Genomic DNA, 21,626 nt, shown 5'->3' with positions numbered 1-21,626 from the left:
TGCTAAAGATGAGTGGAGCCATGAGTGGAGATTTGTCGAATCAAGACGTGCGAAGAGTGCGAGCGAAACGAACAGCGCAGATTGATGTCAATGTACAGCAATTATTCCCTTTGTACACACTTCATCCGACAGATCTCGTGGGACCTGCGGTGGTCATATCCGTGCCGATGTTGGATACGATGGAAGGGAGGGAGGGAGGGGGAGAGGAAAGGCGGAAAGGCTAAGCAACGGTTGCAGGAGAATGCGTCGTGAATGCTCGTCGAGGATCGAGGGAAACGGTTGCAAGAGCCTTATTGACATAAAGTAGTGCTTGCTGGGAGCCAAGAAACGGCCCACACTGGAACTGGAATATGGACGGAGAGGGATTCAAGGAGGGCAGAGTGACGATAGTTTACCTTATTAAAAGACATGAGTGATGAGGAATTGGCTAAAATTTAAGGAAATTAATTTACCAACTCCAAGATCGCGTACTATCCTCGATCACGCTACTGATCCTAAAAGCCATCCTCAAAGATGCAGATTGCTAAACCCATAAAAGACGAAGACAACATACGGCCGATCTCCAACGCCAACTGGCCATCTCTTCCACGAAAGAACTCGTCGCCTCCCGCATGTGGTCGAAGAATGGACCGAACGGAACGAATGGTAGTCCCGACCGTACTTCGCCGTCCAAGATTCGAGCAGCTATCTATCAAGTTCACATGTTATAAATTATTTTATTACTTTTGAGTGAAAACTGATTCCGAACCCTCGGACCGACGAAGAGTTCCCAACCCCGTTTGCGCCACTTCCTCAAACCCCAGCTTCCATCCGATCGCAGTCTCAGATCTCGTCAATCACGCGAAAGCATCTGCGGCCTTCGTCCGACGCTCTGTGGTGCGATTGTGCTTTTGTGTGCCGTTTCGTGCCCGGTTCTTGCCTTCGCCTGTCAGTTTTGCAGTGCATTTTTGCCAAGATTTCCTGTTTTCGTTGATACTGAAGCTTCCTCCTCGCTCTCTCTCTCTCTCTCTCGTTTTCGCTGTCCTTCCCGTTCCGCTCAAACGTCTTTCTCCAATCTTATGCACACACTCGAAAAAAAAACCTTCGTGAGGGAAGTCTGACGGGAGGTCTGGAAGTTTTTCGATGGATACAATAGTGCGGCTGATTTGAAGTCAGGACCGACGCGGGAACGGACCGACGCGGCGGATGAGGGTGAGAGACGATTGCATGCCTTCTTTGGGTGGCATTTGGAGAGGAATTTACACATTTGAGCCACAAAGCGTTTGGTCATCGTGTACGGGAAGCTCCGGCTGAAGAACGCACCACACGGCCGTATCCAATTCGACCATGTGGACCATACATTCACACAAAATCCTCTGCTCAAACCAACCCCACAGCACTTCCCTCCCGAGAGGGGGTGCTGATCATGACGCCGATTATTATTACTGCAGCATCCTTCAACGGTTCGGCCATTCCGATGTGAAGATGCTTGGGCGGGTGTGTGTGTAACCCTTTCGAAGTGGTTTCTTTTGCGCCTAGGCAATCTTTTATTTTCGGAACGGATAAATGGAAGCGGTCCGCTGGTGATGCCCGCAATGATGACGCATCTAACGCGGGCAGAAGGCTGAGCCGGTAAAGAAATGTTAATGGAAAAGTAACGGCACAACGGCCAGGGCGATTGTGTATTGTGCCGGGCTTGGCAAAAATTGATTAATTAGTGTACCGTTGTCGGACGAAATGCGGCGACCGCGTTCGGAGCAATGCTTATTTGGAGATCAGTTATGAGGCGATTGTTTGAATGCTTTTGTACTCTTGTCCATACGCTAAAAATGATATCCTTGATAGGTGGTTAGAATATACAAGTAATTAGGGTGAAAGAGAAATCGACAAACAAAACTCAAATTGTATCAATAATAAATCTTATCTACTAGGTTTAAAATTTTATGAACCATTCTTGAATACAATTGAAATAAGAGTTTCCCAATACGCTAACATGGAGCCATTATTGGAATATGTACAAAAGGAAATGTCTGATAGAATTGGAATTTTGGAAACTCATGGTTGATTTGAGCTCATTGAGAGACTTGAAATAAGTTTGATGACTGGTCTAATTGAATATTATACATAAAAATGAGCATTTTTCATAAAATAAATCCGCAAAAACATCAACAAATAATTGCTGAGACTAGAACACGCAGGATAAAGGATACAGTCTTAATTAATAAAGGTTAGTCCGTGGGTGAGTTGAGGGGCGGTCCGATAGCCGAGGCGACAGCGGCCCCGGTATTCACTCGGCAGGACCGGGGATCAAATTCCAAAATGACAAAATCCAGAAACTTGGTATAAACTTTAATAGTTTACGAAGAAATCATCTTTTTCTAAAACAATTAATCAGTTAACGAAACTAAGTGTACATCATACGAATTAAAATAAGGCAATTGTTTTATCAAAAATCAACCAATACAGGATGTGTTAATCGAGCATAGATTATCGAGAAAAGAAGATTCAAAGATGCTTTTCTCCATTAACGAAATGTAATCAAACGGTTGAATCAGGCCATGGCAAAAGTACTCCTCTCCCATATACTATATACCATTCATTCGTAACCTTAACCTTCCTCAACGTGCCGAGCCGAGAAAAACGGGTACAACGTTCAACGAACGATGCCCTGCCGTCGTAAAATATCTCCCGCCCCGCGCAATAACCTCCACCGTACATCCCAACTTCAGCTGTGGGACGAGCTGGGGCAATTCTCGCCAATTTTGCGGTTCAATCTTTAAAAAATAAACAACCAAATCGAAGCGGCAAAAACAAGTTTGCCTCTCCAGCTCGGCAAACATTCCCGGGTCTTATTTTTTTCGGTTTTTGTGGCCAACCTCGAACCTCCGGCTGGAGCCGCACTCCAGCAAAGCCGCATTTCGCCAAATCCGACAGGACGGTATCCAGTCAGGCAGAAAGGCGAACAGGCGCAGCAGGCAGGCAAAAAAAAGCAAACAATAAAACAAAACAAAAATAACACCACCGAACGAAAATAAAACCGACAGCGCGGGTCGGACACTCGAAACATGGCTGGCAGCCACACCACGATCAGCGCAGCGCAAACGCAACAGCAAACGCATCGCCCATCCCATGCGCACGCGGTACTACACGGACAGCGAAAACGAACGAAATGCGCGAGAATCGAGCCCAAAAGGAGAACGACACAGGCCGGCAACGATAACAACAATAATAATAATTATACCAATAACAATAATACTGCTGCATGCATGCTTACCTACACAGGGCCGCAAAAATGAGCCGGCCCACCGTTCCACCCGAGCCGAGCCCGGGCTTCTGGCCGCGCGATCCGATCCGATCGCAGCACCCCAGCCATCGGTTCGCAAATCTGGTAACTTGTCTTCTGGGAACGATGCCGAACGATGCTCCAGAAGGCGAGAAGCTAGATCGGCTGGTGCTGCAGATTCGCGTTTTGAAATTGGTTTTAAATTACCAACGCGTTCGTCTTATCGCGCTGACGAAGGGCGATAGCACCGGCAAACGGGAAGATCGATCGTGGGCAAGTGAAGAACGAAGCCCAGAAATTAAACGAAGGCGAACAAGCAAGCGAAAGCGATGCAGCAAACCAGAATTTAGATGCTGTGTACATATATGACCAAATGTTAATGGTTCGGTGCACATCTTCGATGCTTCTTGTTGTTGTGATTTTAACAGATTTTGCAGTAAAAAATAAGATGTTAAACTATGATCTATTTACCTGACCAATAAATGAGAATAAACGAAAAAAAAGGATAAAATTCCGACAGCAAACCGATAAATGTAGTTCGTAAGTAACTTCGAACCCTTAAAGAACACAGTGGCGGGCAATAGAATAAGACTTCACTCTTTCTTCTGTGTTCATAACAATCTCGAGAGGTCATCGCCTGCCATTTCTGGCTTTCTGTGGCACGAATTTACCAGTAAATGGATAGTCAGTGCTGCGTGCGGATAGGCGGATTCCGGATTGGATTTGAACTCCGTTCCTGTCGTCTCCCGAGGCGCATATAGAATAAGACAACTTTTTAAAAATGGCGTAAATGTCGAAACTTAGTGTTTTTGAAAAACTTTGTAGTTTAGTAAACTAAGTATATTTATAGCTAAATAAGAATTAGGGAGAAATAACCAGGCCAGGTCATCCTTTAAGAATAAAAAAAAGTAATATTTAGGGAAAAGGATCCGATCGAACGATCGATTCTGAGTTACGTTACGCCATTCTGATGCAATTATGGCCAAACCCCTATGGACAATGAGATCATTCATCAAAAAAAAGCTTTGGGCCGTTTAACAACTTTCCAGCATTAGCACGAAACAAGTCCGACTTGTAATGAAGAGTTAATTTTTTAGTGGCAAAAATGTGTGATTTTTTATTCATACACAATTATGTATTAATTGTTACCGAAAAAATAGAGCTACACTGGACCGGTCTTTGTGGTACCCCTTTCTTCGAGGTGGTTCCATTAGCTATAGCTTTTTATGTTTAAAAGTTTTTTAGACAATTTAATAAGAATTGTAAGACCAGAGTTACTGGTCTAATAGTTAGGTATCTAGAGGGTCGTGAACAGTTGCTGCATTTTTTTTTATTTGTTCGAAGCCTCAAGCAAAACCTTCTTAAGCTAGGTCATGGACGAAAATGCAAGGTGTACAGCACAAGCAAACTTTTCATAGCCCGAAGGCTTCTCATCTCCTTTTTGTTATTGTTTTTTTTTGTTTAAGATTTCTACTGATTGACATGATCACTTTTACTGATTGAATATATTATTTGTAAGAACCTTCAAAATAGATGTTTCAAATTGTTAATAGTTATTTAAATTCAAATGTGTGCATTACACATCTATTACAACCATTTTATCACAAACAATCGTCTCATTTGTGTCATTTTGCCATGTGTAGCACTGTATGTATCAGCCGTACTACCAACGCTACCACTAGCGCGATATAAACTGACAAACCGAAACGAATTTTCTGTCAGAAAACAACAGCAACACAGCAGCAACACACGCAAGACACAACTTTTAGAATATAGATGTAACAAACCGGAGCTGGGAACGAAAATCCAAAGCAAGCTTGCCATGCTACTACCCTCAGCGGAACCCGAAACCCCGAACGGAACGGAACGGAACGGAACGGAACTGAACGGACCGAACCTGATTCCATCAAATTACGTGATAGTATTTCGTAACAATTAAAATAGCACGAACGCAAACCAGAACCAGCTCCGGGAGCCCAGGCGGTTATGGGAAGATGGGAATTAAAATACAAGAAGCGTAGCCTCCGTACGGTTCCGGGACGGCACCGGGGCCAGCTGTATTGTATTGCCCGCACCACACGCCACGGCCACTTATTTGAGCTCCTCTCGAAGATATGGGGCGCAAAGGTGGCCAGCAACACAAAAAACCACTGCACAACCATTTACGTTCAATCGGACTGGGGCCGCGCTGGGGATCCGGTCACAAACACTCACACGCACGCAGACACGCCAAACCGAAAAGATGACAGCAGAGAAAATGACTTAAAAAAGTGCCACAAGACCAGTGTAGTGTGTGGCAGAGGATGGCCAAAGAGAGAAAAAACCGATTCCAAACAGTTTGCCAACGGCTAGGGCTAGGGAATGCATTATATAAAATTACACCAGTTTTAACCAGCAACTTCAGGACGTTTCGACCCGGCAGGCAGATAGGCGTCTTCTGAGCTTCTGTACTAGGAGCTGGGTGAAGGAAAAAAAGACGTTCCACGAACAATTTTGCACAAATAACAACGTAACTAACTGAACACTAACTAACAAAAAAAGCACACCATCAACATTAAATGAAACAGTAGAAAAAGTGGGTAAAAAGAGGTTGATACACAAAAATAGACAAGAAAAGCTATCAGACCTAAGGCGATCGATAAAGGAAGCTTGATAAAACTGGTAAAAAAACAGCTAAGAGAGAAAGAACACATCGCATCACTGAATCCTACTGCTGCTCCTAGTGCGAATAATTTAAGATGGCTGATAAAGCGTGGACGTGGAGTAATTTTGAATTTTAAGGCACCCAGGGAAACTCGGAACCCTGTACGCGACTTCGGCAAAAAGCTCGCTTGAAAGTAGAAAGAAAATTCGCCCATTTACGGCTTCCATTCTTGCTCTCCTGCTGTTCCCGCTTTTCTATCAAATCGCCGGTCGGTGGTAATGATGGTGATTTGCCACAGTGCTACTAGAATTGCATTGCATCCCGACCCGCCCCAAGGGATCGTGGTGGGCAGCGCAACAAAATCGTCCACAGACAGATGCGCGGACTACCACTTCTTCGCGACTTCTCAGCATTGCGTACCGGCGAACGGAGAAGAAAATGGAAACGCAACACAACAAACAACAAAGGGCGTATCGAATCCGGATGATTGACGGGGGTTTGGCCGGGGTTTGTGCCGGGCGTAATTTCAACCTCCCAAAACCAGCTACCATCGTACCTTTGCTCGTTCGGTTCGGTCCTTTGCTCGTTCTCATTTTCTCTCATCATAACACCTGCACCAATGATCTGGTGGCTGATGGGTTTTAGCGTTCTACATCGCCATCTTCGAACGGACCTTATCAACCGAAAAGCGGGCGAGATCGTCCCCATCATAGCGAACCAGCGATCATCGGTAGCGATCAACGAAACAGAACAGAACAGAACCAAACAAACAGCAATTGCCCGGAGAGAAGGGCATTTTACCCTTTTTTTTTTGTTGTTGCTTTTCTAGCTCATTCGGCCATTCTCGAGCGTTCTATTTTGCTTGCCGTTTCTAACTTTGGTTCTCTTTCGCTTTGCTTTTTGTTTTCTACACTTCGATTTGCTCGATTTTTCCCCACAACTTTTGATGAATGGCTTGTCTTGTTTTTTCTTTAGCTTTTGTTAATCTTTCTTGTTGGCTACTTTTATTTAGCGATGGCCGCACCCGCCCCATCTTTCTGATCGGTGGTTTCGTATTTTTGCTATCCAAAATGGCATTTCTCATTACCGTTACTTTGGAGAGATGCTGCCACTCCAACTAGCTTCGTCTAGCTAGATGTTTTACTCTAAAAGGGCGATTTTGGAGTGTATTCGCACGCAAGTTTTTCGTTGCAATCCAATAGACATGGAAAGAAGGTATGATAAAAGAAAATTTATTTGTGAACGAGCTCCCGTACCAAGCATAAATCATTAGTTGATGGCCTTTGCGTCACTACACCAGCGCAAAACAGGTGATGTAGCCACCATTTTTTATCGTTTGAAGCCACACAGTGCTGGTGGACCCATATGAATTGGAAAATTGAGGAGGAACGGTGTGTGTCACAGCTTGTTTTAGGTAGTGGACATGAGAGTTACACTGAGGCCTCCCCTAAATAAACACACTGCTCTACATGGGCTCCTCTAATGAAGTTTCGCTCTTGCTGCTGCCCTTACAGAATAATGCCCATTTCTTATTATACAGCTAGGTTCTCACTATAAGTGTCTATCCTATAAACACTGTAATGCACTTCTCCCTTGGCACTACAACCTCGAGAGGTCTCGATCTGCCATTTATTTTGCTCCCTGTGACTTGAACTTTCCTATAGCTGCACAGTCAGTCCTGCGTACAGGGAGGCAATCTGAATGGGATTTTTGAATCCCTGTCCTGTCGAGGGAAGACCGGCGCCGTTAGACCGGCCTTTAGGTAACTTGTCCCTCACTAGATAGCTATGTCCTCACTAGATGTATCTACCAGCACGTAGATCTACCATTGCTTGGTAATCTTGTCCTCACTAGACACTTCTACCCTCTCAAAATAGCTCAAAATGTATATCTGTGCTCTCAAAGTTCTGACCTCTCAAAGTAGTTCTATCTTCACTAGAATGCTCTGAGCCCATTATCTACCTCCCGCAGTAGCTCTATCCTCAATAGATATCGCTGTTCACTAAAAGCATGTTTGCCCTCGCTATATATATATGTGCTCTCACAAGATTCACAAGTTCTCACAAGTTCTACCCTCACTAGATAGCTAGATAGATAGAAAAGTAACCCTGCCTCACTAGGTATCAGCGCCCTTGTAAAGTAGTTCTGTCTTCACTGGGAACTTCTTTCCTCACAAAGTAGCGCTGTCCTCACTAGGTATTTCTGTCCACATAAAGCAGTCTTAACTAGATATATCTGCACTTTTAAAGCACCGTTGTCCTCGTTAGGTATATCTTCGCTAAAAAAGTAACTACTCTCTCACTATGCAGCTCTGTCCTCACATAGTACCTCTGCCCCAACTAAATATCTCTGCCCACACGAAAGAGATCTGCTCTAGGTAGCTCTATCTTCACTAGACACTACACTACTGAGGAGCTCACAACACTCGCTAAGTAAAGCTCTTCAGCCCCAGTAAGCGTGGAACTACAGGAAAGTTTGGAAGTAATTTAATTAAACTGAACCAATCTTCAAAAGTGGATTGAGACAAAATTTCCTTAACTGGTACGGTCAACATGGTACGGTATATAAGTACTAATTTGAGTTGTGGCCTCTACTTTAATACAAATAATACGGAATAAACATAGATAAAACAGCATTTTTATGGCCATGGTAGAAGTCAATCTCAAGTGTAATCCTATGTCCACTTTACATCAAATCGCATACAAAATCGTTGTGGTGGCGGCTTCGTTTACCGCGGTCTTTTAAATATGTATGATTCTTCAATTATTCAGAAAATCTAATGGTCAATTAAAAAACAAAGATTTGGAGTTTATTGATGTGTTGGCACATTACCGAAACGGCATCCCAGGCGCTGATTATTCCGGCAGTCTCTCCTTCTAGGCCATTACACGAGAAAGTCGAATGTTCAGATGAAATTATTTACTTCCCATTTTATATGACACATGATAAGATAATCAGCCTTGTATAATGTTTAATGTAAAATTTTCACAAAATCTTATTAATCGGTCGATAGGTGCAGGCGATAAAAAAGTCAATTAATGGGCTACCAGTCGGCAATGTGGTAGATATCAAACCGCATCCTTATGACTATGCCCAGTACGGCTCTATCTCATCCTTAAGCATAAACTATGCAAGCTATACAAATACTTTTCAAAACTCACTTTTAAGTTGTGACGCACTAGGGTAAGTGTTAAATAAAGCTCTAACCACGACACAAAACAGCGTGAAGACTGATTGCCCAGCCCCCGCCCGGTGGTAGATAAATCATTTCACGCTATCGACCGATTCATTGAATTGAAGCGTATGATTCAATAAGATAAATATATATTGACGCTTTATTTTTCAACCGTTCCGTCCAACAACAACAAAAAACCGCTCTCGCTGCAAATGCTGCATTATGCATTCGAAAATATTTGTGTCCACGTGGGATTCGTTCATAATTATAGAGCCTGCGATCTTTACCTCAAGCACCGACACCAAGACCGACACTGCGCTGGATTGGAGAGAAGAAAAAAGCAACATTACATCCACAAACGGCCGGTGTGGCCGGCCGGTGCAAAGAGGAAAAAACTACGAATCGACACGGGCTCGCCTCCTGTATGGCATGGCATCCGCCGCCATTCGGCCTAAGCACATTTCCTGTGCGTTTTGCCAAAGCCTTAATTTAAGCAATCAATTGCCAACGGTTGCAGGAAATTTATTCGTCATGATCGTCGCCCGAGCGCAAGTAATCGAGGCAAAAAAGAAGCATTCATTACTCAAGATATACGCTGCATTCAAAAACGAACCTTACGACTAGCGAGCGAGGCCCCGGTACGGCAAAAATTGATAGCGAAAAAAGTAGCCTCGAAGTAATAGCCACGAAACAAAAAAAAATGCCACGTACAAAAACACAGCATCCCCTGTGTAGAGTAGTACACCTTGTGTTCGATGGTGACCAAACCTTTGGGCCGATTGCAATGAAGAGCATCGCATCGCGGACCAAGACTCCCAACGTAGGCCTTGGCAACGATGACAACGAACGCAAACGAACGCTCCCGGCAGGCTCCAACTTCCAAGCAACGAGCCAACACTGACCTACACCGGAGCGCTCAAACGCTATCGAATTGCGGTAGGCTCGACAGGAAACGATCCCCCTCGCCGTTGAGCAGCGATGGGGGCTGTGCTGAACGGAAGCTGAAAAAGTGGCAATTTTCGTGCCGTTTTCTATCATCCACTCCGTTCGTGTCCGTTCCCGGGCACAATCTTCCGGCCTTCGTCGGGGGCTTTTTTGTTTGCTTTACAAGAATGTCCGCCTCTGATCGGGCATCGTCACGGATTCGCAGGTTGGCAAAAAAACCGGGGCAATCTTCCCACTTGTTCTCTGGATTTTGTCAGATGTATGAACTTACCAGGTGGCAGTTGGGGTTTGTTTAGTAATATAAAAAGCGTGACCCATACCAACGCTTGATCAAGCAATCAAGTGGAAAATTATCAAACTCAGATATCTTTAGGCCGTTAAATTACGACCTAACTCTATATTCCTAATGGACTAATGGACGATTTGAGTAGCACGCATTATCATCAAAAGGGATTTTTTAAAAGCATAGTCTCGTATGATGTCAATCGTCTTTTTATCATTTTTCATACGCGATTATGTCCATCAACACGGATGCGCAATGCTTAAAGACAAACCAATAAAATGTATTGATGTAAGTATCTCTGCCTTTCCCTTTTCCCATCTCCATTCTGCTCGATTAATTCTACAGAATAATTGCCAGTTCCTTTAACAGCCGAATGCAGCTAAAAACCTCTTCTAGAAGTTCTTCTCAAAACACTACCCACAATTGGCATAATGGGATTGTTTAAAATGATGACATCAACTGCTTACCACCCAGCCTTCAAGCGACCCATGCAGGATATCCCCAAGCTAACCTAGGATAGCCCCTTGCACCAGGGTTTTGATGGTTTACCATACATTTTCAGTTTCGTCCGTCCGTTTTTTACGGTTTCCTAATTATTTTTTAATTTAAAATATTTTTTAGAAAAAGTTCTGATAAAAAATCTTCTATTTTCCATGGATGGATTAATGATTGTTATTTAAATGCCGTACCACGAGTTCGATGTTTCATCTCCTTTCCTCATCGTTGTTCAGTTTCATCTTGCTGTTGATTTTCTTGCATTTGATCCCCAGTCCTGCCGTATGACGATCGACGTCTCTACCACCGGACTGCCAACTTTACCATTCTTGTGCTTAGGTACCTTCAAATTTGTAAATGATTTTTCTAAGGGTGATTCTAAACCTTTTTCATGGTTAAATTGATTGTGTGATATGTTACAACTGCCATAATCTAGGACCTAACGTAAGCCAAACGTACACTTAATATTTTTTTATAAAAAACTCCTCCCGACATGTAGTTTTATTCCTATCAGCTTATATTGTACATCAGCTGTTTCGAAACATATTGGTAAAAAATCGAAAAATCTCTAGGAAAGCATAAAACATCTTCGGAACACCCTGTAAAATTGAGTCACTAGGAAATTCTTGATGCGGCAGATAACCCTGGCATTTACCCATCCCTTAAAAATATATCTCCAGAAAAGTTCATACAAATCTCTTTTCTTTATCGATAATTGAAGCCTTTGCCCAATCATGAACCCTCGAGGATGATTCCTTCAAGTTCCTAAAAGTTCTCAATAGAGGAGCAGGTGAGCTCTAATTTTAGGAGCTTATACACCAAGTACAAGTTCTGGACGATGCTTTGAGCTGACGGTGAGCAGAAACCTTATCCGGCAAGAGTTCTGGATGGATCTTATGCATATAAGAAGCTGCTGGACTTGAGGCTCTTAGCAGTCGAAGTCTTCGAGGCACGGTCGGTATCACGATATAACGGAGAGCAGTATTTATTATGAAACTTTAAATAAATAAGGTTATCTCACTAAGAAATATAAAAGAGATCTTTACAATGAGGGACAAAGCAGTAGAGCTGTTGCACAGATGTCAGCCCCTGGAAAGGAAACAACTGGTCTTACATCGGATTTTTTCAAAGAAACTTGCCTAACGATCTGCAATTCAAAATGGGTCCAGATCCAGAACAAAGTCCAGACAACACTTAAATTTTTTAATGGTTGTTTTTCTACAACTTGTATATTTCTTACACGAAAACTCTTAACTAAAACAAGACTGAAGTGATGTGTTTGATAACAGGAATGGATTAATTGTTTTTCAACTAATTTCAACCGACAAGGACGTTACGGAACGAATTAAACTACATATTGAGCTCAAAACAAACCTCTCGCATTACACACAATTCTTAAAATTCTCCCCTAAACACAACTAAGATATTTCGTAAAACATTGCATTCACCGATCAAGGTTCACGCGAATCGAGCGCAAGTAATTAATCAAATAATACCACTTTTTACTTCATTTCCCTATCTGAGCTTTAAATCGGGATGCAAAGCAGCAAACTGGAACTGCATGTACCCTAAAAAAAAACATAACGTTATTCAAATGTCACCTCAAGCTCAACAGCAAGCTCATTTCCGTTCGGTTCCAGTTGGAAGTGTTTGAAGCCGAAAAACTACCAACCATGCTACCAATTAAACGAGTGCCTGCATCTGGTGCCCACCTGTTGCAATGTGTGTGCCGCCGCCGCCGTTAGTGCCTCGTACGGGGTACTATTTTTCATTATGTGCCTATTAAAAGGCTCACAACCAACAAGCACACGCTTAGGCACATGTGTAACCTGCACACCACACACTTCACGCCCGGCTACCAGGCAGGCAATCTCGGGCCAAACTGCCGGATTATCGTGTCACGGTGACGGTAAAGAATGCCACCTTCAAGGACTTGCCGACCGATGCCAAAGGAACTGGCGCTGGCCTAATTCTAGCGTTCACTAATGATCGTTTGCGCCAGTACCGCGCGAGCCGAGCTCGGTTCAAATTCAATCGAACTGATGCCTGCGTTGGCTGTTCTTTTTTTTTGCATATTCTAAAGTATGTCATAAAACTTCCCAACCAATTCCACATTGTTGGGCGCCCGAAGCACTTGCAGAACGGTTGGTCGCCTAGTTTTTATTCGGCACGCTTCATTAAACACCCAACAACCAGAACCAATCGGGTAACCGAATCAACTAGACGATGGATGCTTACGGAGGGGCCGTATCCCTTTTAGCAAAACAATTATTTGGTCTTTGGAATCGTTTTTAAGAGTAAGTTAAAAATCATACAAAAAGCAGAATTTTTTAATTTGTTTCACAATTCAGCCCCAATACACTGCATGATCAAATTTATGATCATGATCATGATCGAAATGAAGTCCCTGCGGAAGTGAAACTCCCACTGCATCAGGTAGTAAAACTTACTAAATTATTCACTTATCAAACACTACAGGCACTTTAAGATCTTGGCAGCATCGTCAACCAATTCATTGTCCAATAACTACACCGCATTTTGCTTCTACCATAACTCTTCTCGGTGGCGGTTTTAAACAATTAACTGGCTAGGTCGTCCGGTGTAATTCTCCTGACATGACCAGAGAAATCTCGTTTTTTTTACACAGAGCGAGATCATTTGGAGCGGTCCGGTAGCAGAGGCGATAGCAGCGCTGTGCTTCACACGACAGAACATGGATTCAAATCCCATCCAGATCGCCGAAGAAGTTTCACCAGGCGGATCGCGTGACCGTAGAGTCACCAGCACCAACCCGCGTTTCGCTGCATTCATGCTGTCTTTTGACGATTTCAAAGGTACAACGGTACGATCACCTATCTGTACATTACCCATGTGTAGATAAAGGAAAAGAGGAACTGGTTGTGTTATGTTTCCGTTTTACTTGTCGATACTGTTCAAACGATAGCAACCAACGGCATATTCAAATTCGTCTTAAACGTAAACGCCACTTGACAGTCTGTCACTGTCAAATTGAGCGACGTTGACAGGGTTCAACAAACGGCCGCACGGTGCGCTGCTGGAAGCGTCTACGGCACCCCGGCATACATCTCTCGCACAAGAAAACATCTCCGGTCTCCTCGTTGCACCAAGCTGCACGCATTAGCAAGACGGCCAAAAGTCTCGTTAAACCTTCCAGAATACCAACACCATTTTGTGCGGAAAAGTGAGTGGCTGCAGTGGTGTTCCATCAACTCTAGGCCAGTGTTATTGCTCAAGCCGTATTGACACTGTAATAGAACCGTGTGCCACACACTTGCCATGTGAGTTATCGGTTTTAGCAGCGTGCATGGCATGGAATGAAGCTTTTATTCATCCACATTCTCATTTCCCATTGTAGCCCACGAGACCGGACAGTGAAACAACCACACAGACACGCGGCAAAATGAGCAAAAATCCCACGAAAGCCGAACTTAAGGCAGAGATTAGCAGTAAGTCCGTTTGTCTCTGATGGATCCCCAGCCGGTCGGACGGATAACGCTCTGCACCTGTGCCAAGCAATTATCCATCTATCGGCTGTTTCACACTGTGAGGCACCACCATACTCATGCTAACACTATCCCACAGAAATACTGAAGGATGCAAATCTGGAGGAAACAGCGGCTAAAAAAGTGCGCCTGCAGTTGGAGCAAAACCTGAAGTGTGACCTTTCCAACCGCAAGAAGGAGGTGGACGACCTGGTAATGGAGTACGTAAATTCACAAGCTTCCTCCGACGAAGAGGAGGAAGACGATGACGAGGACGACGACGATTACGCGGGTAACGGTAAGGGCAAAGCGGGCGGCCGAAAGGCTAAGGACAATAGCGACTACGAAGAGGAAGAAGACGACGAAGATTTCTCCGAGGAGGAAAAACCGAAGGGACGCAAAAGCGCAACGAAGCGTGCGACACCGGCAAAGCGAGGCCCAGCCAAGAAGAAGAAACGCACCTCGGACAGTGAGGACGAGTCCGGGGACGATGACGATGACGATGAGGAGCAGGGCAGCGATGACGATTACAAGCCACAGGGTGCGGCCAAGGGTGGCAAGGGCGGTAACAAGAAGAAGAAGAACGATTCCGATTCCGAGTCGGACGAAGACTGGAAGCGTTCGAAGCCAGCGCCCAAAGCGAAGAAGGCGGCCGGCGCAGCTGGTGGTGCGAAGAAATCGAGCGGCTACACCCGACCGTACACACTGTCGGCGGATCTGGCGCAAATCTGTGGCGCGGAATCGTTACCTCGGCATGAGGTGGTGAAGAAAATTTGGGCCATCATCAAGGAGCGCAATCTGTACGACCCGAAGAACAGACAGTACGCCATCTGCGATGCCGATCTGCAGAAGGTGATCGGTGTGAAGCGATTCCGCACCTTCGGAATGCTGAAGTATCTTAAGCCTCACTTTAAAGATTAGGTTCGGGACGGACGGTCAGGCCTGGGGGTAGTGCCCGGTGGGTAGAAGAAGGAGCAGACTTTTTTTCCATAACAATTATTTTAAGCCAGATCTAGATTCCTAGAGCTAGAGCAAATCGCTCTGCTAGCGTGTGCGTGCGTCGTCGACTAGCAACGTCTCTCGATCGGCAAGTAGTGCGTGAAGATAAAAGTGAACTATTTTTCCACACCGCGATACCTAGTAGCATATTTGATGCATTTGGCCACGGCCGAATAGCACGTCCACCATCGACTAGTCCGCATTGGGAAATTTAATTAATAGGACGGTCAGATAGCGTACAGTGTATGGTCCGGAAGCAGTCATCCTTCACAGCTCAATATTGACACAGGACGATTCAAATCACCCGGTTGTACACAGCCTCTCTCACACAAGAGCAGCTTGCACACAAACGCACCTTGAAACTATATTGTTCACGTGTTTTAATTCACTAGTACTAAAAATCGAAAACCGCTAGGTGGTTGGTAACGTGCAAGAATAGTAGTATTATAATACATTCTTTTCTGTAAAAAACGAATACGTGTTCTCAAAAAAATATCCACACAAACACTCCACCGTACACGATCGGAAAGTTTATGTTTGACGCTGGACCATATTTTCTTCCTTTATCAATATATTACAACACTTCCTCGCAAATACGGCGTCGAGCCGTAAAATAAAGGAAGAAAGATTAGAAACAAAAACACTTTTCATTCGAAAATGTGTTCAATTTGAACGAAATCGATTTGGTTTGATACCAGCTGTGGGCCAACCTCTCTCTCTCTCTCTCTCTCTCTCTCTCTCTCTCTCTCTCTCTCTCTCTCTCTCTCTCTCTCTCTCTCTCTCTCTCTCTATGTGTATGATAAGTGAATGTAATACAATGTCTGAATAAAACAAAAATCATTTGGAAAATTTGTTCCAACATGCAATAATGGATGGGGGACCCCAACGCTATGTCTCGCTCTGCATTTGATTGAGAGTTCACAGTCCGAACACTGTGCAGCTGAGAAAGGGATTTAAAATGCGAATAAGCATGATATGATGGGAAAAAGGCTGTTGGCCATCCAAACGGTGAAGAATATCTTGAACCAACAAGAACACCCGGTGTTAATGGCCCGCGCCTTCCTTTTCAAGTGTTGTTTATGGAAATCTACTCCCTAAAACCGATATCAAGCCCTCTGAAGGAGACCCATATACCTGAAGGAGGACCTTTGAACGGTGTGAGATTCCTCTAGAATCCTTCGTCGAAACCCAGATGCAGCTAGGGCAATATCCCTTCCCCACTAATACGTAACTCGTTGTGTGTGATACACTCACAAGAAATAGTTTCTCGTCTCTTTTTTACTATTAAAAACAAAGCATTAATAAACCATAAACTGGGCGTTGATATTTGTATAACTGTGAAACATGACAAAAAACAAGAGCACAAAAAACTTACTTAACTTAAACTTATACAAAAACTCCTGTTGGGAAGTCATTAACAAATGCCCGTTGTGCAGCATCCCGCATCAGAACGATCGACATCCGTTACACATGGCACGCCCCGGCTTCGACTACCGATTGTTCAGTTGCATTGAAGGCTGGAAAGGATAGAAAAGGATTGTAGAAATTGTCCTGCACGGGTTCAACCTTTGATTTACCTTCTTCTGAAACCCGAACATGGATAGTCGACTTTGCGTCAAGCCCGCTGCACCATTATCCGTCTTGGCAGTAGGCTTCCTGTTGACCGGCAATCCGGGCCGTTTACATGACGCACGTGGCTTAGCTTTAGTGTGCGCTTCTGCTGCTGTCTTAACTGTACGTGGTGGCAGGGTTGAAATGCGTGCTTCAGTCTTGAGCTCATCGTCTATTGGTTGCTTGGCCATGGTGCCGGCATCGTTACTACTATCGTCCAGCACAATCGCAAGCTCTTCCGTTGCATCCGACGATTGGGCCAACGGTTTCTTAACCTGTCGTTCAAACAATGCTAACCGCACGGCACGTGGAGATCGGTTGCTGCTTGAACTGCTCTTCTCAGTCACATCTAGCGCGACATCGTCGTTTTCCTTTTGCGAAGAGCTCGATCCGGTCCGGCTGTCTTCTTCCGTCATTGCTATACCACTGTCCAGCGGACCGATGGCCCCTTCCGAGTCTAAGTCGGGTGATACACGTGCCGCACGTTTCTCCGGCGTACGATCACCGCGAATCTGCAACCGTGCTTCGGGTGAGCTGAGATAGATCGCAGTCGCTCGAAGCGTTTGTTCTTCTCGCTTACTTCTAATCTCCTTTACTATAGCAGTGGGAGACACGAGCATGGTAGCCGATGTGCCACCACCTTTCTTGGGACTGCACATCGCTCCATTCGCAACAGCTGTGGTGCTGCGTTCCACCGTACTTTGAAGCTTTACCGTGGTTTGTGAGCAGAAAAACCGGCTTATCACCTTGGGTTCATCGCCAAGCGCTCCCTTGCCGCTCACAGACTTCAATCGACCAAATCGGCTTCCGGAAGGCACACAGTCGGACGGGCTGCGTTTTTGTGAGTAATCGATTCGCTTCACCGGACTTATATTGTGCAGAAGCGATCGGTTTGCTGCCGTTATCTTGGTCGGCGACAGTAATACCTCGGGCGAATCGTTCCCTTTGCCAAGCGCACGCTTGGCCGGCGAGATGGCGAAAGGATTGCGCTTCCGTTTCGGTGTTGCCGGTTGATCCAGCTGTCCCATCACATCCAGCGCTTCGATGTCTTTGTACTCCAACGATACCTTCGATACAACCGACCTTTGATGACACAACCGCTTCGAGGAGGGTTCGTCGGATTGGATTCCATACCCCTGCAACACATCGGCGATCGTTTCCTTACATTCCAGCTCCACTTCCGCTTCTTCCTGTTTGAGCACCGATCGCTTCATGAACGGTGTCAGTGACGATGGTTTCTGAATGTTCGCGCCCGTCTCGCTCGCTGCTTCTGCCTTCTGCGCTGTGTAATCTTTCCGCCAGATGCTAAGATGACGCATTTTGCTCGCATTTGCAGACATTTCTTCATCCTCCACTGCTGCGTCCGGATGCCAGTCGTCCAGCTTGCGCAGTGAAAACGGATCCAAATTACCAATCGCCAGCTCGAATGCGACCGCTTCGTCGAGGAATTGGCCCGCATTGCAGCAGTACCGCTCGGGAGTGGTTTCTTCGTCCGGATCGGCCAGTCTCGTTTGCTTCCGTCGAACGGGATCGTACACCACCATATGGCGGAAGGTGGCGTCCGCTTTCAGAAACTCATCCTTATACTCCTCCGACACGACCAGCTGGCGCTTGTTAAGGTAGGCCGGTATTTTCGCCAACGCTCGTCTGATGTCGGGATCTTCCGTTTTCAGCACAAACTTGCACGCCTTGGCCAGCCCAATCCCAGGCAATGAATCTAAGTAGTCACATCCGGAAAGGATGCACATGTAGCGAAACTTTTCGAACCTGTACCGATCCTCCCGGCAGCCCATCGCCAGGTGCAGCTTGCTAGCTTCCACCAGTCGCCCGTGTCCGGTCAGGTCCAGCTTGAACAGAATTCGGTTGCAGCCGAACAGCACCAAATCCGAATCCTCCGTTATGACGTACTGTGCGATATCGGCCCGATTCAGGTACGCCAGCTGTGCGTCAGCTTCGTACGGTGCCACAATGCAGTCGACGCCTCGTTTGCGGCATTCCTGAATCAGCTGCAATGCCATTTCGTGTGTAATGTCCACACATCGCCGCAGAAAACTGCGCGCCTCATCTACACGACCCAAGCGCAGCAGTTCGGCACCCCGTTTACGGGCCGTGTCTCTGCTTTCGCGTCTCTTCGCCTCGGTCGCAGCTTTGGCAGGCAAATGTTGCCCATCGAACACCAGTATTGGTTTGATGTTGTACGATAGCAGCAGCTGCACATATTTCAGGCAATACAGGATGTGAATATCGGTGGGCTCGCCGCGGGCCAATCGTTCCGCACAGGCAAATGCTCCCCGGTGCAACCAGCAGTAGGTGTCTATCGCCACACACTTGCCCCGCAGCTCACGCAAATGGCACGCACTGCTAGCTTTTTCCAGGAACGGTAACAGGCCGGTTATACCCATTTCTGAGCCCAGAATCGGTCGATTGCGGTCCGGCCGCGGATCAGGGATGGACTAAACAGTAGCAAACCTATAGTGGAACACACTTTCTCCCATCACTTCATCGCCATTGTTTTGTTTACGTTTTCTGCACATCCATTCCCGCCAAGTCACAATGGTTGACGGTGCGGTCATTTTGAGTGACAAATTCGAGCTGTTTGAGAAGCAAATGAGTGGGCTGAAAAGTACCTTTGCATTTATTTTATCTAATTATATTTTTAGTATTATGGCTTGACGCCGTATAGTCAGCACCTTTGCATTTGTGTGCAAAAAAATTGCAAGATTGCGTACCACACAATCCGGTAAAAAAAAATACAAATTGTACTGTGTCATCCACCCGAAAATCCACTCAATAGTCCAGAACTTCCAAAACATGTTCGCACTTTATTACGCGCTTACGCTGAGCGTGAATATAAATGCATCAATATTCCGTTGGAAATAGGATGAAACGCAAAACCGTTTCATCCATGGATCACCGACCAGACTGTAAAGGCCTACCGCACCAAAGTTGGCGCTCGGTAAGTGAATTATTGCTTTCCGTTTACAAATTTTTGCTCAATTTATCCGCCAACTGGGCCAGCTGCCGTTGGCTTTTCTTGGTCTTCTTGCGTTTCCCACTCGCGGTGCGATTGCCCACGCGCTTCACCTCGTTCCGGTGGCGCTCTCGCAAACTCTGTCCCAGCGCCAGACAATCGTCTTCCGTTGGTTCGATAATGTTTATCTTTGGCACATTGGCACGCATCTTCGACCAGTACCGCTTCTGCTCCTCGTTTACCCGCTGCACCACATCCTCTTCCTCTTGATCGCTGGAATCGGACCGGAGCAACGGTGCCGGCTTTTTCGCCAGCTTCCCTTCCGGTACCTCATCAGGCACGTACGCCTTCAGTAGACGATTGTTTTGCTTCAGTTCGGGACGATAGTCTTTGCGATACTTGGCCGCTGGATCAAGCAACACCGTATCGTCATCGTCTTCTGCGCCGTTGCCCTTCTTCTGCTGATGCTTGTTCTTCTTTTTCTTATCCTTTTTCTTTATCGTTATCGAACTGTGATCCAGCTTGCGAATCTTCTCACTCAACAGATCTAGCTCATCGTCCAGGCACAGGGCCTTTTTTGATTTGCTCTTCGACTTCTTCGCCTTTACCGGCACGGCCACCTCCGCTTCCTCTTGCTCTTCCACAACCTCTTCTTCCGGCAGTTCGGCAAACATGCCGAACATTCCGCTTGCCAACTCTTGGTCGGATTTTTGCTGGGCCTGCTTTTTCTTTTTGTTTTTCGACACCACGTAGTCGGCATGGTGTATCATGTCCTTCACTTCCGCATCCTCCGATTCTGCCGGTCCGTGATGTTCGATCCATCGCTGCTCATTCCGTTTCTGCTTCTTGGACTTTTTGCGCCCGTTTTTAGATGTCTGTACCTGCCAGTCGTTTGATTTTATCACAGCCTCGAACGAATTGCTTTCCAACTGTTGCAGCAGCTTTTTATTCTGTTCGTCGATGCGTGCCAACTTTCCTTTTAAGCCTAACCCGTGGCGAGCGCCCCTGTGTGAATGGAAATATAGGAAAGCAGATTAATATTGACCCGCCCTTCTCAAAGTTTCCTACAACTCCAGCTTACTTGTGGGCCGTTCGACCGCCACACGCTGCAAACAGCTCCTCGTCTGTAAGCGTTTTCACCCCAGCGAATTCGATATCCTCCGTGCGTACGTGATTGGGCACATCCTCTTCACGTCCCGTATCACCTAACAGCGTGGAAGCTCTCAGAAACACATTCCCGTACTTAGATTCCTGCCCACCATTCTGGTTCCGAGTTCTTTGTGTAAGCTTGTGCATTGAGTAACTGTTGGTGGTTACCTCGACCGCGTTCGGATCCAGCTGCTTCAGGGTAACTTCCCTACCCGTGCTCTTATCACCGTCGGCCTGTACCTCGATGTTTGTGGCCGCTTCATCGTAAACACGCGCCCACCAATTGTTAGTCGCATCATTCGCACTCGGTGCTCCTATTCCGCTGTTGCCCTGCTTGCGGCGGGCTCTGATGGGTGCCACAATACCATCCATGTTTTTGCCAAGACCAAGGCCTGAAACGATGCCGTTAATTGATTGATAGGGAAATGGATCAGCCTGCCATCATTACCTTCTTTCCAGCCATATTTTTGTAGCACATTTTTGGCAAAATCCATATTGCAACAAAGAAACACGTTGCTCCTGTGTTGTTTATGTCTGTTTGTGTCAGCCAAGTGACAGCTGGCAAAACAATCTACAGTGCCCTGCAAAA

General features: G+C 45.7%; 3 protein-coding genes across 3 annotated transcripts; 1 reads left to right on the top strand and 2 right to left on the bottom strand.

Moving 5' to 3' along the window:
* Nucleotides 1-13,840: 13,840 nt before the first annotated feature.
* Nucleotides 13,841-15,825, top strand: LOC118503279 (nucleolin). The gene is made up of 3 exons (XM_036036357.1): nucleotides 13,841-14,103; nucleotides 14,181-14,271; nucleotides 14,408-15,825. Exons 2-3 carry the CDS (start codon nucleotides 14,226-14,228, stop codon nucleotides 15,226-15,228), a joined length of 867 nt encoding a protein of 288 aa, XP_035892250.1. The 5' UTR covers nucleotides 13,841-14,103; nucleotides 14,181-14,225; the 3' UTR covers nucleotides 15,229-15,825.
* A 779-nt stretch (nucleotides 15,826-16,604) lies between these two features.
* Nucleotides 16,605-19,460, bottom strand: LOC118503277 (exonuclease 1). The gene is made up of 2 exons (XM_036036355.1): nucleotides 16,884-19,460; nucleotides 16,605-16,823 (listed from the first exon to the last, which is right to left on the bottom strand). Exons 1-2 carry the CDS (start codon nucleotides 19,317-19,319, stop codon nucleotides 16,797-16,799), a joined length of 2,463 nt encoding a protein of 820 aa, XP_035892248.1. The 5' UTR covers nucleotides 19,320-19,460; the 3' UTR covers nucleotides 16,605-16,796.
* A 259-nt stretch (nucleotides 19,461-19,719) lies between these two features.
* Nucleotides 19,720-21,613, bottom strand: LOC118503278 (G patch domain-containing protein 4). Its single transcript, XM_036036356.1, has 3 exons — nucleotides 21,486-21,613; nucleotides 20,970-21,429; nucleotides 19,720-20,893 (listed from the first exon to the last, which is right to left on the bottom strand). Exons 1-3 carry the CDS (start codon nucleotides 21,529-21,531, stop codon nucleotides 19,897-19,899), a joined length of 1,503 nt encoding a protein of 500 aa, XP_035892249.1. The 5' UTR covers nucleotides 21,532-21,613; the 3' UTR covers nucleotides 19,720-19,896.
* Between the last annotated feature and the right edge of the window lie 13 nt (nucleotides 21,614-21,626).

This window comes from Anopheles stephensi, chromosome 2, assembly GCF_013141755.1.
Source record: "Anopheles stephensi strain Indian chromosome 2, UCI_ANSTEP_V1.0, whole genome shotgun sequence".
Lineage (NCBI taxonomy): Eukaryota > Metazoa > Arthropoda > Insecta > Diptera > Culicidae > Anopheles > Anopheles stephensi.
Note: the sequence above shows the minus strand (reverse complement) of the source record. Positions and strands in the feature narration are given on the sequence as shown.